The 15,572-nt window shown below is 33.7% G+C and overlaps 2 protein-coding genes across 2 annotated transcripts in view; both read right to left on the bottom strand.

The window, feature by feature from the left end:
* The window catches only part of LOC136037528 (oocyte zinc finger protein XlCOF6-like), a 10,207-nt gene extending 6,472 nt beyond the window's left edge, over positions 1-3,735 (bottom strand). The window contains exon 1 of the mRNA XM_065720250.1: positions 3,570-3,735. Within this exon, the coding sequence (XP_065576322.1) occupies positions 3,570-3,735 (166 nt within the window). The remainder of the gene's footprint in view (positions 1-3,569) is intronic.
* Positions 3,736-10,807: 7,072 nt separating this feature from the next.
* Positions 10,808-15,572, bottom strand: part of LOC136037527 (zinc finger protein 423 homolog) — a 151,611-nt gene continuing 146,846 nt past the window's right edge. The window contains exon 8 of the mRNA XM_065720249.1: positions 10,808-13,161. Coding sequence (XP_065576321.1) covers positions 10,889-13,161 — 2,273 coding nt within the window. The 3' untranslated portion in view covers positions 10,808-10,888. The remainder of the gene's footprint in view (positions 13,162-15,572) is intronic.

Below are 15,572 nucleotides of genomic sequence, written 5' to 3'. Positions count from 1 at the left end.
ATATTCTCTTGCAAACCTTGTGGAAGATGATTAATATAAATCAAAAATAAAAGTGGACCTAATACTGAGCCTTAGGGGACACCAATATCAATAAGACTTTTTAAATTAGTCATTTTTTTCATTTACATCTACTGTGACCTTGCATCCACACAGGTATGATTTAATAATTCGTAATCCTCTCCCTCTTATGCTGGAATTTATCATATTGTCAAGAAGAATTTCATGATTTAAAGTGTCAAATGCTTTTTTATAAAATAGAAAACAGTAGCCACATGGAAATCATCATCTAAAAAATCATTTATTTCTAATAAAAGAGCTGCAACTGCATATTCTGTCAAACAGTTTACCCTAAATCCAAATTGATATTTGGTAAAGAAATTCATTTTATCCAGATAGCTAGAAATCCTCTCTTTAAAAAATTTTTCAAACACTAGATAATGGCAATAAAATTACAATTAGACAATAATTACTTACATCTGATTTATCACCTTGTTTATACAACAGAATTACTTGGGCAATTTTGCATCTACTAGGAAATATACCTGAATTGATACTCAAATTGAAAATGTGGAATGATTCCTGCTCATTAGAAAAGAGACTTCACGACCTGTCAAGGGACTTTTAGAGGTGAAAAAAGGGACCAAAGTGGGATGGGATTTTGATTGCTGTTCATGGTCAAAAAATTCCTTTGCTCATGAATCAGAAATGGTGGCCAATTCACCATAAGAATCATCATATTCATGAGCCTTAAAAGGAACTCATTTTTGTTGGAGATAGGCAGATGTCTTTGCTTTTCCATTTTCTTTTTGTTCAAACTTTCAGTTATGTTCATTAGAAAAAAGATATATAAAAATAACTAAAAGACTAGTAACAAGTAAATACAATCCATAAGACTTCAGTTTGCAAGCTTGCAAGGGGGTCAGTTACCTCCTCAACAATTACTATATAGCAACAATTACTATATAATTACTATATAGCTATATTATCTAAAGAAGGTCTTTCAAATATATCATGCTTCAGCTTTCAAATATACCATGTCCCAAATAGGGCCTTAAGGAACTTTCTGCACAAAAAGGGGTTTCATGGACTTATTCCAAGCCCTAGGATTGAGCAAAGTTTTTAAACTGAAAAAAAAACTTTCCTTGTATTTCATTTAAGCACAAGATCTATTTTGCAAGGTTTCAGTTTTATATAACAAAGATTTTTAAAGGTCACCAAAGGTCAGTGCTTTCTAGAAGGAGAAGATGTGGACAAATGTCAAAAGACTTTCTAGGGACATACTTTAGTCTGTAGATCCACCCCTAAAAGTTCCATTTTCTTCATCTAACCCTTTTAATATAGCAAATATTAGCTTGTTATGGCACTTAGTATTTACCAAATGACATATAACAATTGCAAATTCTGTTGGTTCCAGTTTTGCTAGTTTAGGCACTTCCAGATAAGCTAGGACAATGCAATTTGGCAGGTGTATCAGGGACCAAACCAGATTAATTTAGAAATAGCCATTTCCCCAATTCAACCATCTAGGGAGGGAGTGGGATGATGGTTAATTTGGAAAAATTAGAAAAAATGAGGTATTTTTAACTTATGAACAGATGATTAGATCTTAATGAAATCATATATTTAGAAGGACATTGTATCTCAGAGCTCTTATTTTAAATCCCAACTGGATCTGGAGATATTGGGGGGAGTTGGATGAGGAAAACTAAAATCTTGGAAAATGCTTCAAGTGGAGAGATTGGGATGAAACTTGGTGGAAAAATAAGCACAAGTCCTAGATTCATGATTGACATAGCCAAAAGATTTAGCCCTTAAAGGGTGCACAGTACCAAAAGCATAAAAAAGGCATCAAGTCATATGTTCACTTTTAACCTTGCTAAATTATGTTGTAAACTGCAAATAAACCAATTCCTTTTTCAGTAAAATTCTAGTTAATTGACTTCTTGCTATCTTGGAAAGGGTTTAGGTTAGGAAAATCAAACTTTCAGGGATGGGTCTACAGGCTAAAGTACGTCTTGGGAAGGTATTTTAAAGTACCCACCTCTACTCCTTCTCCCTCTACAGGGCTCAGAAATTTGCCTACATGACAGGTCTATACCAATTGAAATTTTGACAAAACAACATTTTACCTTAATGTTCAGTTACTAGTTGCTTTGTCTCTGCCTTTAGTTCTGAAAATGCAATTCCTGTTATTTGAATAGAATTTGAGCCATATCAATGTTTTTTTTTAATTTAGGAAATGTATTTGCATATCTTTAAAACCTTATAAAACGGAATTGGGCAAAGTTATGAAGCTGAAAACAATTTTGTTGTACTTCAATTAAGCAGAAGATCTATTTGCATGGTTTCACTTTTAGGTAAAATTATAGTTAATTGACTTCTTGCTATCTCAAAAAGGGTTTAGGTTAGGAAAATGAAACTTTCAGGGATGAATCTACAGAATAAAGTATGTCCTGGGAAGGTATTTTGAAGCAACTACCTCCACTCCTTCTCTCTCTAGAGGGCCCTGACCTTTGATGACCTTTAAAAATATGTGTGTTATAAAAGTGAAAACTTATAAAAATATGTGTGTTATAAAAGTGAAACCTTGCAAAATAGAGCTTCTGCTTAATTCAAGCAAAACAAAATTGTTTTCAGCTTCATAACTTTGCTCAATTCCATTGTATAAGGTTTTAAAGATATGCAAATACATTTCCTAAATTAAAAAAAAAACATTGATGTGGCTCAAAATTCTACTCAAATAACAGGAATTTCATTTTCAGAACTAAAGGCAAAGAAAAAGCAACTAGTAACTGAAAATTAAGGTAAAATTTGTTTTGTCAGAATTTCAATAGGTATAGACCTGTCATGTAGGCAAATTTCAGGGCTCTCTAGAGAGAGGAGTAGAGGTCAATACTTTAAAATATCTTCCCGGGACATACTTCAGCCTGTAGACCCATCCCTGAAAGTTTCATTTTTCTAACCTAAACCCTTTCTGAGATAGCAAGAAGTCAATTAACTAGAATTTTACCCACTTTTATAACACATATATTTTTAAAGGTCAGGACCCTCTAGAGGTAGAAGAAGTGGAGGTAGTTGCTTCAAAAATACCTTCCCAGGACATGCTTTAGCCTGTAGACCCATCCCTGAAAGTTTTGTTTTCCTAACCTAAACCTTTTCTGAGATAGCAAGAAGTCAATTAACTAGAATTTTACCCATTTTTCTTAACATTGTATATTAATACATATCATTTTAAGGGCTGAAAATGAAATTTTCAAAAGCAGCAATTAGTAGGCAAGCCTACTTTAAGAAAGAGCTTTAAAAGAAAGCATTAAAGAGTTTAGGCTATAAAAATTCCACTAAGCTATGTAACCTAATTGAGCTAAGTAAAGCCTATTTAAATCAAAAAACAAACTTATTAGGTCCCTGGCTACAGTTAAAATTTGGCCCCTGTTATTGTCCCCCCCCCCCTCTCCCAGCCCATGCAAGTTCTTTTTTTATCTGATATCTATCCTAAAACGGAAATTTAGCCTTTTTCTCTGCCTTACAACATAACTTCACTCAAAATATTACTGTTGTGGCTAACTTACATGGCTGCTCTTTAAGAAGGTAAAATGGCCCTGTGTGAAGGATTATTGGTGTCTTCCCAAGAGCAATTGTAGTCTTCAATGTCCCTGATGAAGAATCCTGGCGTGGCATACTAGGAGATCTAGAACCTGTTGGTGAAGCCTTGAATTCATACATGTTCTGGTCCATAATCATTAGAATGATAAAGATTTGATGTTTAAATAGTTAGTCTGATAGAGATATACAAAACAATTTTCTATCTAGCTAGTTTGAGACTAAAAAGTTCAAAAGAATAGGTAGCGTAGCTTAATATCCATGACCACATTAATTATGGTTATCGAAATTCAGCTACGCTATTTTCATTATTTTATTATTAGAATTGCTAATGACAAGGATTTGTATAATATTATAAGACAGCTCCTTAACCCTAAGATCAAAGGAAATGAGGTTTATTTTCAACATGCTCCAAGTCATAAAGGCAGTAAAGGCTTCCATGTTAACTCCTAGTCCTTCCTCTGACCTCAATACACGAGATATTATCAGGCAAAGATCCAATGTTAATCACAGTAAATTAATTTTGTCTCCATTTCTTACAAGATTAAATACGCTATATTACCGGCTGAAATCAGGTGCTCTTCTTCTAAATAGCTTTTTATTTAAATGGAAGCTACATCATTCCCCTTTATGCCGAGTCTGCTTTTCAGCAGATGAAACAATCCAGGATTTATTTAATTGCCAAGCTCAAAGTGAGGAGACTATTGCTCTTAAGCTTTTCTGATCCTTGGCTAAGATTCCAAATACTTATACAGCTATCCTGGATTCTAACCTGCCATGGGAAATTGATCGTAAAATATTAAAGGCAGCAAATGATATCTGAAAGAGGAGAAATATTGTTTAGTAATGATTAAAGCTTGAAGAAGTCAATTTTTAAAAGTACGTGATTTATTTATAGTATTTGATTGTGCAGAAGAGAGCGGGAATGAGTAGGAAGAGCCGTATTGGTACCGGCCGGCCTAGTACCCTTAAACTGCTGGGACAGGTAGCTCAGGTACTCGCACTTCCCACAATCAATAACAGTGTAATATTGTTCATAATTGCATATATTCATTGTTTGCAGAATGGAGGAGAACTGCACTTCCAGTGGCTTGTTTTTCTGAAGAAGAAGTCAAAGAGGTGTTAGTCCATATACCCCCCAACAATTTTTGGAACTGGTTTATTATTTTGTTTAAAATTTATTTTATTTATTGTTTATTTAGTTTAATTATTAAAACCCTAAATTTCCTGCTATGTAATAGTAAAAGTAATTAGAATTTGGCAGAACTGAAAAAAAGCTGATTACCTTTTTGCATTTACTGGAATTCATAGAATGGCTGCGAAAAGCCTCTAAAATATTTTGGATAGATTTTTCTGGAGAGTAGAAAGCAGGAAGATACATTTTCTCTTTTTGATTGTTAATAAAAAATAATTCTTTGTACAAAAATATTTGTCTTGCGCGCCGGTATTAAGTTAGACGTAAAGAGAATTTTATAGTAGAACGTTCCAAATTCATATAGCTGAATTGTTCAAAATGAAATTCAACACACTTTCGTGATAGTTCCAGCAATAGCTTAACATTATTAGTAGTAAAAATACGAAATCAGGGGGCCCTTGCTTCTTCCCCATAGCTTCTCTGATTATTTGCTAGATTTCATAAATACTATCTTTGGATATCTAATTGAAAAATAAAAGGAACCATCTTTGGAAATCTAATTGATCTTTGGAAATCTAATGGATGGAAATCCATCTTTGGAATACCATATTGGGAAATCTAATTGAAAAATAAAAGGAAGAATCATCTAGAGCAACTAACAGTTGAAATACGCATTTTAGAAGGAAAACCTGTCCATTCACAAAAATTTGCATTCAGAGCCGATTCAGGAATGGTAACTATTGCCGCAATAATAAACTTATCTTAAAAGTTAAAGCCTATGACGGAAATAACTTCACATGAAATTCACAAATGAGCTTTAAACCCAACAAAATGATTACAATTAAAAAGTACGTTATTGTAATTAACATGATTGTAAAATACATCATTAGAGGTCTTCAGCCCGCATTTTGAAAACCCGAAAGAATCATATCCTGTGTATTGCTAATTTGTTTCAATTTCTGTTTTTTGTCCAAAACCGCAATATTTTAGAAACCTGTTTAATTTTTCTTTAGAGGCAAACGCTTACATCTATATGCGTTTTAGAAATTCTTCTCGATAACACCATGGTAAAGTACCTTATTGCACCAAAACCATTGGTACCATTTCTGGAGTGAAGATGATTGGGAAGATTACAAGTTTGTTGTTGAAATTTCATAGTCAAAGACCCTTAACCGAAGGGTTACCGTCCACACTATTGACAACTCATTTTCCCAGTCCCCCTCAGTAAGTGAAAATATAAAATTGTGTGTCTACAAAAGAAATTAAAGAAAATTTTTATTAAAAGTTAATTGAGGAATAATTATTTTTCTTTGTTAATTTTAAAGTTAACATTCATTACGGAAACCAATTTAAAGAAGTTTTGAAATTCAGCTTGAGACCTCTTAAAAATGGTTACAGATCAAAACGAAAAGTGCAGAATCAGAATTCCCAGGGTGGAAAATCCTCACTTGAAGGTTCAGTTCCCAGATTGAAAACAATTATGATTAATAAGTCAGACATCAGCCCTATAGATAGTTGTAGTAATAGGGGCAGACTGGTAAAGAGCAAACCACTGTCCTTGGTAACTAAAATATTCAGCGAAATTGTGTCATTAGAAAAATGTCACAAATTCTTTTGGGGACTTTTTTTTAAGCTATGATTTCTTTAGGTCCATGTAGCTTTGGGTTTCTGTTCCATATATGTTAAAAAAAATTCAAAATTACTTTTTACTATTGCCTATTCCCAGAATAGAGATAACATCGGACTAAAATCTTCCCGAGAGAGAAGACCAAAAAAAATTTTCAGTCAAATTTTTTTTTTCCATTGGGTAGAAATTTTAATAGAATGCAGACTCTGATAAGGGGATATAAGTCCCCAAGCCCTCCCAAAAAGTTGTTGATATTTCAGGTCTGCCAAATATCCCCCTCAAACTTTACTTTTTATGTAGATCTACCATTCAAAGGTTCTTTACACATACCATTGCAGTCACAAGCTACATTTAGATCCCCTTAATAGACCCCGAGTCTTTATTTCTTTTGCAAACTCTAGAGTGGAAATTTTTCTCTGATGTAGTTGAAATCTAAATAGGATTTAGCTTCTACTCTAAGTCTCCACAAAACAAAAAAGGGAGGGAAATTCTTTTACAAATATAACAAAAATCCAAGTACGCCAAAGCGAGGAATTTCTGAGCCCTCGTTGGATTTTGTTTTAAATCTCTGAAACATAATTTGTCAAATTTATGTATTTTGATTACTTAAGGTGAATCTTACACTGTTTACCACTTTGTTAGTGGCTAAATTATGTTTGTATTTGTAGTATAACTGGGGTTTCATTTGCATTTAAAAAAAAAATTCAGATTCCCTGAAATTTCACGCTGAAACTTTTCTATAATACATTTTATAATCTAAATATGCGTAAAAGAAAAAAAAAGAATCTCAACGAAAAGTTTTTAGCCAAAAAAAATTCTCAGAATTTATATTATTTTCCTGTAGCAACGTGAAGGTTTTTAGAAGAATTTACCTATGTGCCAGCAATGGTTCAGGAGGATCTTCTTCTTCTTCTTCTGAAAAGTAGTCGAAAAAGATGAAACAAAATTATCAAGAATCGATGAAGACCCTGCTCTAAGAATTTGTCTTTACTGTACACTTGAATATTCTGACAACTCTTTCGTTTTTGATGTCATGACAAATCGAAACGCACTGTTTAAAATACATATCCTTTAAAATAAAGCGTAAATGTTTCTTCAGATTTTATTGGGGTAATAGCTCCGCTCTTGTTTTCAGTACTATTCGTACCTTCAAACTTTCAGAAATTGACACTTGAGCTAATTCCGGAGTGTTGTTCACTTGTTTCTCTTACTTACAATAAAATATAGAAGCAGGATTCGATGGATAGCCATTGCTTAAACATGGGACGCATACTGTACGTACGGGGAGCCAAAGACATTTTGTTTTTGCTGTTTTATAGTTTATGCCTATTTTTGCTATAGGTGGTGCTTTCTATGCAAGTTCTCCTGATGCTATTCGGTAAGCGAGTGGATCTTGCTTACCATATTCAGTGGAAACAAATAGAGTGGCACTTAAGCTGACGGATTAAATAACCTTTGAAATTGTTATCCATATGACAAATTTGGGATAATTTTCTGGAAACTTCTTAGGGAGGTAGGAGGATGGAGGTAAGGAGGTAATTTAAAACCTAACTTGGCGCCATATTCGGAAAAAACTGAAGTTGACCTAAAAGGTGGCGGCATCTAAGTTTCACAGAGTTATTTTTGTCACGCTCCTTTGATATTTAAGAAAGTCTAACAGAAGTTAATTAAAAAAATGTTTCCCGAGGGAAGAAAAGAGTAGAGTTGAAACTTAAAGTGAACAAAAATTAGTGATTCGTAGCATATGCAAAATACTAATATATCCATAAAACTAGCTCAAAATAACCAACTCATAATATTTGCCTATATTTGTAAAATCTGAAAATATAGCCCTTTACTGGTATTAAATAATAAAAAACAAGTTTTTCAACGGAAAATAAGAAGCGACATTAAAATTTAAAACGAACAGAAATTACTTCGTATATGAAAGGGGATACTTCCTCATCAACGCCCCACTCTTTACACTAAAGTTTGACTCTTTCTCTTAACTTTACTTTTTAAAACAGTAAAACGCTTTAGCGTAAAGAGCGGGGCGTTGATGAGGAAGCATCCCCTTTCATATACGAAGTAATTTCTGTTCGTTTTAAGTTTTAATGTCGCTCCTTACTTTCCGTTAAAAAAACTTGTTTTTTTTTATTTAATTTCTGAACGTTTTTGAATCAATGCATGTTTTGATTTTGGCTCTCCGCAGATGAATAATTAAAACGAAATTTGCATATTTATTTTTTTGCTAAATGGCTTTCTCATAGTTTTGATCGAATGATTTTGAGAAAAAAAGAGCGGGGGAGGAGGCCTAGTTGCCTTCCCATTTTTTGGTTACTTAAAAAGGTAACTAGAACTTTTAATTTTTTTACGAATGTTTTTATTAGTAAAAGATACACATAACTTACAAATTAGCTTACGTAACGAAATTCTCTATTATCTTCTTTTTATTACGCATATGAAGGGGTTCACCCCCTCGTCAATACCTCGCTCTTTACACTCAAGCTTAAATTTTGTCCCAATTTTTTAAGAATGACCAGTGAATCACAAAAGCCGTAGAATAAATAGTTGAAATTACTAAAATACTTTAGCGTAAAGAGCAAGGTATTAGGAGGAGGTGAGCCCATCATATGCGTAATAATTTCTGTTCGTTTTAAGTTTTAATGCTTCTCCTTACTTTCAGTTGAAAAAAACTTTTTCATATTTAATTTTTTTATTGCTTTTTTTAAATAATGCTAGTAAATTTTACGCTCTTTTCATGAAAATTTTCTTCCCCCATGACAAATTGCTCCTAGGAAAGTTCCCCCAACATATCCCCCTCTTCTTAACCCCCCCCTCCAACCTAGAAATGCCCCTGAAAACGTCTGTGAACTTCCAAATAACCATTACTATATGTAAGCACTGGTCAAAGTTTGTAATTTGTGGCCCCTCCCACGGGGACTGTGGGAGTAAGTCGTCCCCAAAGACATAGGTATAAGGTTTTTTGAATATGCTGAATAAAATGGCTATCTCAGAATTTTGATCTGGTGACTTTGGGAAAATAATTAGCGTGTGAGGGGGCCTAGGTGCCCTCCAGTTTTTTTGGCCACTTAAAAAGGGCACAAGAAATTTTCATTTCCGCTAGAATGAGCCCTCTAGAAAGAATTTAGGACTACTGGGTCGATAAACCCTGAAAAAAAAACAAAACAAAACAAACAAACAAACAAACAAATGAACACGCATCCGTGATCTGCCTTGTGGCAAAAATAAAAAATTCCACATTTTTATAGATAGGAGCTTGAAACTTATAAAATAGGGTTCTCTGATACTCTGAATCTGATGGTGTGATTTTCGTTAATATTCTATGACTTTTAGGGGTTGTTTACCCCTATTTTCTAAAATAAAGCAAATTTTTTAAGGCTCGTAACTTTTGATGGGTAAAACTAAACTTGATTAAACTTGTATATTTAAAATCGGCATTAAAATTTGATTCTTTTGATATAGCTATTGATATCAAAATTCCGTTTTTTAGTTATGGTTACTATTGAGCCGGATCGCTCCTTGCCACAGTTCGTTACCACGAACTGTTTGATGATAGAAAATTACTGGTATAAATGTTGAACCACTCCCCAATCACATAATCAGATGCATCATCAACCCCTTAGGTCTCAAAGGGTATCCACAAGAAATGCAATGGTTAAAATCAGAAATCAGGTCACCTAGTTCACCAATTTATTCAATTGGCTGCTTCGTTTGTTTGAGTGAATGAAAAAAATCTTTTATTTCTCAGTTGTTCTTTAGTATCCGTCTTTGGCAGTTCAATTTTGTTTGGATTTTAAGCAAATCGTGGATATTGGCGAATAACTCACTTTATTGTTTGCTTGGTATTTGATTTTAATTGTTTAAATTTTTGATCTTTTATTTAATTTTTAGGCATTTTTTTTTTCATCGGTTCTGTTGTACTTTCCACACTTGTTTTTTCCTTGATCTTATTATTTTGTTCGCGCTGAAGAAGAGAGGTGGTTGTTCTCTCGAAATATTCGCTTTCTGTGTTTTCTTCAGTATTTTCATTTGGCCTTTAAGAACCCCATTTTCGATCGTTTCCTTTCCTTATGATAGAAAATTTATCTTCCAGCTAGCGGATTAATCGAACCACCAAAGATTTTACCAAACATTCAGAGATCAATTACAGAAAAAAATTGCGTCATTTTAATTTACTTTTCATATTACGGAATATCCATGTGACTTAATAAGTTTATGAGTTAATCAATGTCTGAAACTAAAGTTTAAGAAATTGAAAGCGTGTTTGACCAGAAGAGCTTATGAAAGACTCAGTTTCTATTTTTTGTTTAGAATAATACAACTAATGACTAGTTCCATTGAGTGAACAAATCTCATAAAAAACTGAATTATTTTAATTCGATGATCGATTTCACAATGTGATTTTCAATAAAAAAAATTCTATTGTTTGCACGGGAAAACAATTAAAATTAATAGTTTTAATTTAGAAACTTCGACGTCAAAGTAATAATAAATAATTGCGAGTCACTGGTAAAATCATAAATTCAAACATCATCGACGTTTACTTCCTCATCACTGTCATCAGTTGATATATTCATTTCTTCAGGGGATTGACTAGTTCTTTCATGAAGTTTTTTATGCTCCCTTAAGTGGCATTTGCGAGTAAAAGCACGCAAGCAAACCGAACAGGTGAACGGTTTGATTCCTGTGTGTGACTTTTCATGCGCCTTTCGATTTTCCTTACGAGCAAAACGCTTATCACACATTCTGCATCCATAAGGTCGCTCACCACTGTGAATTCTCATATGCGTCTGAAGGTTTCTCTGCTCACCGAAAAGTTTTGAGCAGACATCACAACGAAAGCAGGTATCAGATTTATGGAGTTTGACATGACCCTGCAGATTTGAAAGACACGGGAAATCCATTCCACAGTGCTCACATTTGAACTCCTTCGATTCTGGTTCTTTTGCCAGGGCTTCATGAACATTCTTAAAATGCATTATCATTGTTGAGCCTTCAGAAAATGTAGCAGAGCACTCTGGACATTTCACAGGACTTGACACATTATCATGAATTAATCTATGATGACTCAGCATAGACAATGATGGAAAACACTGATAACATTCTTCACATCTGAATTCTCTTGGACTTTTTTGTTTATGAGACGTTGCGTGGTGCTCTAGCTCAGAAGAAAAGAAGAACTTAAGGCCACAGTCATTACAAGTATAAGGACGGCTAGATAGGTCATGTTCAATGGTATGTCTCTGCAAGGACATCCCTTGGGTGAAAACCGCACTACAGACGCTGCAGGGATAGCTCGCTGAGTCAACATGTGAATGCTCTATTAAATGCAGCTGCAGCTGGACTACATTTTCGAAACTCTGTTTACAAAGCATACATTCTGGAGTTTTCCCCACAAGAAGATGAGAAAAACTATGCTCTCTTAGCTCTTGTTCCGTTGAAAATTTTGAGCTACAATGCGTACAGCTTACAGGCTTGCTTTCACTTTGGATATGAAACTGCATATGGAGCTCGAGCTCCGGGACAGACCCAATATTTTGTCGGCAAATAATACACAAAAATGGCATTTCACCAACATGCAAATTTGTGTGTCTTTTAAAATCATCCCTGTTTGTAATCACAGCCTTACAGCTTGAACATTGCGGTTGGCCCTGATTTTTATAGTGTTTCAGCTTATGTTCAGCCAACTCAAATGGAGACCCAAAATAATCATCACATATATTGCACTTAATACGAGTCGTAGAATTATTCATTGCATGGTGCAATTTTATGTGGTTCTCTAATTCACTGTAACTTCGGAAAACTTCACCACAGACGGAGCAAGGTCTAATTTCTGAATGAGTTGATTGAATATGGAGTAAAAGCATAGCGGTTGATGTAAATTGCTCATGGCAGGTTTCACACTTGAATTGAGCTTGGTACCCATAGCCAGGGTGAATACCATGTTCTGTTTGAATATGCCTTTCAAGAAGAAACTCTACTGAAAAAGTTTCAGCACAAATTGTGCATCGAAAACTCGGCATTGGGGAGTGAGATGTTTTGACATGAAGAGTAAATTCAGTTTCCGATTTGCATATTACTGGACACACCGTGCATCTGTAGACTTTACATTCATCACTGTGCTTTACAGCGAAGTGCACTTGAATTGCAACCTTTGAATCAAAAACCTCTTCACAAAGAGAACATTTAAATAAATGATGGGCATGTATATCTAGCAAGTGCTTTTGCAGCTCATCTGGCTTAGCAAACGTTTTTACACAAGCTTGGCAGCCGTATTCAACAGAAGTTGTTAAAATATGGGAAGCAGCATGAGCGTCAGCTTGACTGGAACTGAACCCTGCCATGTCTAATCCACATTCAGTGCAAGCTATTCTCTGTGGATACAAGCCTTGTGTCATCCTTAAAGCTGTTTCCCAATGACTTTTCAAATGGATGCTGTAGCTCTCAACATCACAAAAAGACAGAGGACATTGTGGGCAAGTCAACTGGGGCTCACCGAGTGAATCTTTGGTGATTTCGGATGGGATTCCGTTTAAAGCTGGGTATCTCACAAATGAGGGGTAGTAAAGTCGCAATGCATCAACAGCATTGTGTGAAGAAAAAATATGTTGCTGTAGTGTAATAGGAGATGTGAATCTTGCACTGCAAAGGCTGCAGAATAAAAGACGCTGGACATACGAGGGCGTCATGTCCATTTGTCTTGGTGATGCTGCTTGTTCTGCTCTGTTTTCTGCTTTTGACTTAGCACTATTACTACCAGGGGATGAAGTTTGGCTTACAGTGCTACAGGATGGACCTGAAAAAAAAACACAACATGAACACCACAAAAGGCAAAAATATTTGAAGTATGATAAATAAAGTATATAATTGTTAAAAAATTTTAAAGATAAAACACAATTAAGATAGGTAAAGAGAGCAAAAGAGATATCATGAAATAGATTTTCCATTCTGGTTTTTATCTATTATAATCTTATTGATCTTCGTCACTATATGAGACCCCTCCACAAAATATTATGCAATTTGGTGATATATTAGTCATAAGAATAGATGCCAGGGTTAACTTTTGAGACAGGGGATAGTCTTTCGAACCAAGGTGAGAGAGTCTAGTTGAAATAGGAAGAACATACAAATTTTCAGCTTTGTATAATCAAGCAAAAAACCCTAAAGATAACTTTCTATGGTTGAGAATACCCAATCTCTAAATAAAAAGTCACAAGCCCTTTCTGTATCAGAAGGGGCATAAAAATAAGCAGCCAAACAGCTTGTGCCAAAAGAATTTTATGAGCTTTAAACTATTTTGTGCATATACAATTCTAAAATATGGTCATATTAGAAAAATGAAAGATAATAATAAAATAAACTTTTTGAACTAATTAATTTTCCAAAACCCTGCAACCCAGCCACCATTTGAAGGCTGTGCTCATAAAAAAAGGCATAGTGTACTATTAGAAAATAAGTTGAGGATAAAACAGGTACCTCCCCTTTGAAATTTATTTTATCAAATCTGATTGGTTTTAGGCTCTCTCAATTTTTCCTGTGAAAGTTTTGAATTTGTGTATAGTCTAGTCCTACAACAAGGAATTGGGGATGGGAGTTCAGAAATAGTCAAAATCATTAAATATTCCAATTATGTCATTATGAAAATTGGCATCATTCATATTTCCTCTTATACTATGACCAATTTGTTAACAACAATACAAGGAGGGCCACCCCCCAAGACAGGGGTGGATCCAGGATTTTCTTTAGAAGGGGGGCGGTTGCTTCGATAAACTTACGAACAAACAAATACTTGCAATTTAAAAGCAACCTCGACAATTATGTGTCGTAGGTAGGTAGTGGAAATAGTCGTAAATTTAATCTAAAATCTGGTGAAGGTTAAAGATTTAATAAATCTGCTGAAATAAATATGGTATAAAAATATTGACATAAAAAATGGTAAGTTATAAAAAGAATCCTGCCATAGGAAAAATAAAAAAACTGTTCGCCATGTATAAAAAAATATGATATTTAATATTTTCTGTATAATTTTTTGCCTTTGCACTCTTGACCGCTATAGCGAGTGATTAAGCTTTTTATTGTCAATAAAAATCAGTTTTGAACCATCTTTTGAGGTTATGTACTCTTTGTGACAAATTGTATAGGTCAAAACATTTAGCATGTATATTCAATATTTATAACGAGATATAGCTTGTATATTCGTAAAAGATATATTAAAGATTAAATATTAATTCTTTTAGGGGTGTAATAAGAAAAACAGAACGAGGAGATAGAAATGCATAAAAGACATTTAAAACGAGGGTTTTAAATATAGGCAATAAAACATTCACTAATCACTGTTTATTTTTAAAAATAGTGTTTTAATAAACAGTGTCAACTTTGACGAAATCTTAAAAATTTACTAATAAAAATTTTACTATTCATAACAACTTAGTGTATCCTTCCACTTTTTAAAGTTTGACATACTTCACTTAAATTACATAATTCACAATTTTATAAGAAAGAGTCTATTTCTGTATTTCCACTTCCGCCATTTCTATTTATTGCACGGTCGATGTCTACCTCAATATTTTGGTGAACGTTTGTAATGGCTAGTCCTATCAGTCTAGAATACTGTGAGTCTATAGTCCTGTTAGTTTAGAGCTCATAGTGCTTCCTCTTCTATTCATCCTCAAATATTTCGAATAAAGACCAAAATCGTCAGAAAAATATGAACTCTAATAAAGATGCATGTAGGTATGTGCCTCAAACTAATTGAGTCAAATATTCCTTAAAAAATAAATAATTATGTGCTTGTTATTTTTTTATTTCATATGTATAGATTGGTGATTTAAATTATCGGGGTTTAAATCTGTGGTGGATTCCTAATTAATTTTTTTTTAATCTTGAAATTTTCAGATATTCAATTCAAAGTTTAAATCTTGACATATCTGTTGAGCACAAAAATAAAAATTTGAAATTTGACTCAGAATTAGCATTAAGTAAGAGAATGGTCCTGTAAAGATTTTAATTTATAAATAACTAATCGTGGAAATATAATTGGATGGCATGTATCAAAACCAGTATAAAATCCTCAGTGCTATATATATAGCAGTTTAGACAATTTTATGGACAAGTACATGCAATCCCTATACGAAAACATGACTATATTTTGTGACTGGTTGGTATTGAGAAGATGAGAAATTCTGAAGTAATATTGTAGTTGTATTC

This window comes from Artemia franciscana, chromosome 17 (genome assembly GCF_032884065.1).
Source record: "Artemia franciscana chromosome 17, ASM3288406v1, whole genome shotgun sequence".
In the NCBI taxonomy this organism is placed as follows: domain Eukaryota; kingdom Metazoa; phylum Arthropoda; class Branchiopoda; order Anostraca; family Artemiidae; genus Artemia; species Artemia franciscana.
Note: the sequence above shows the minus strand (reverse complement) of the source record. Positions and strands in the feature narration are given on the sequence as shown.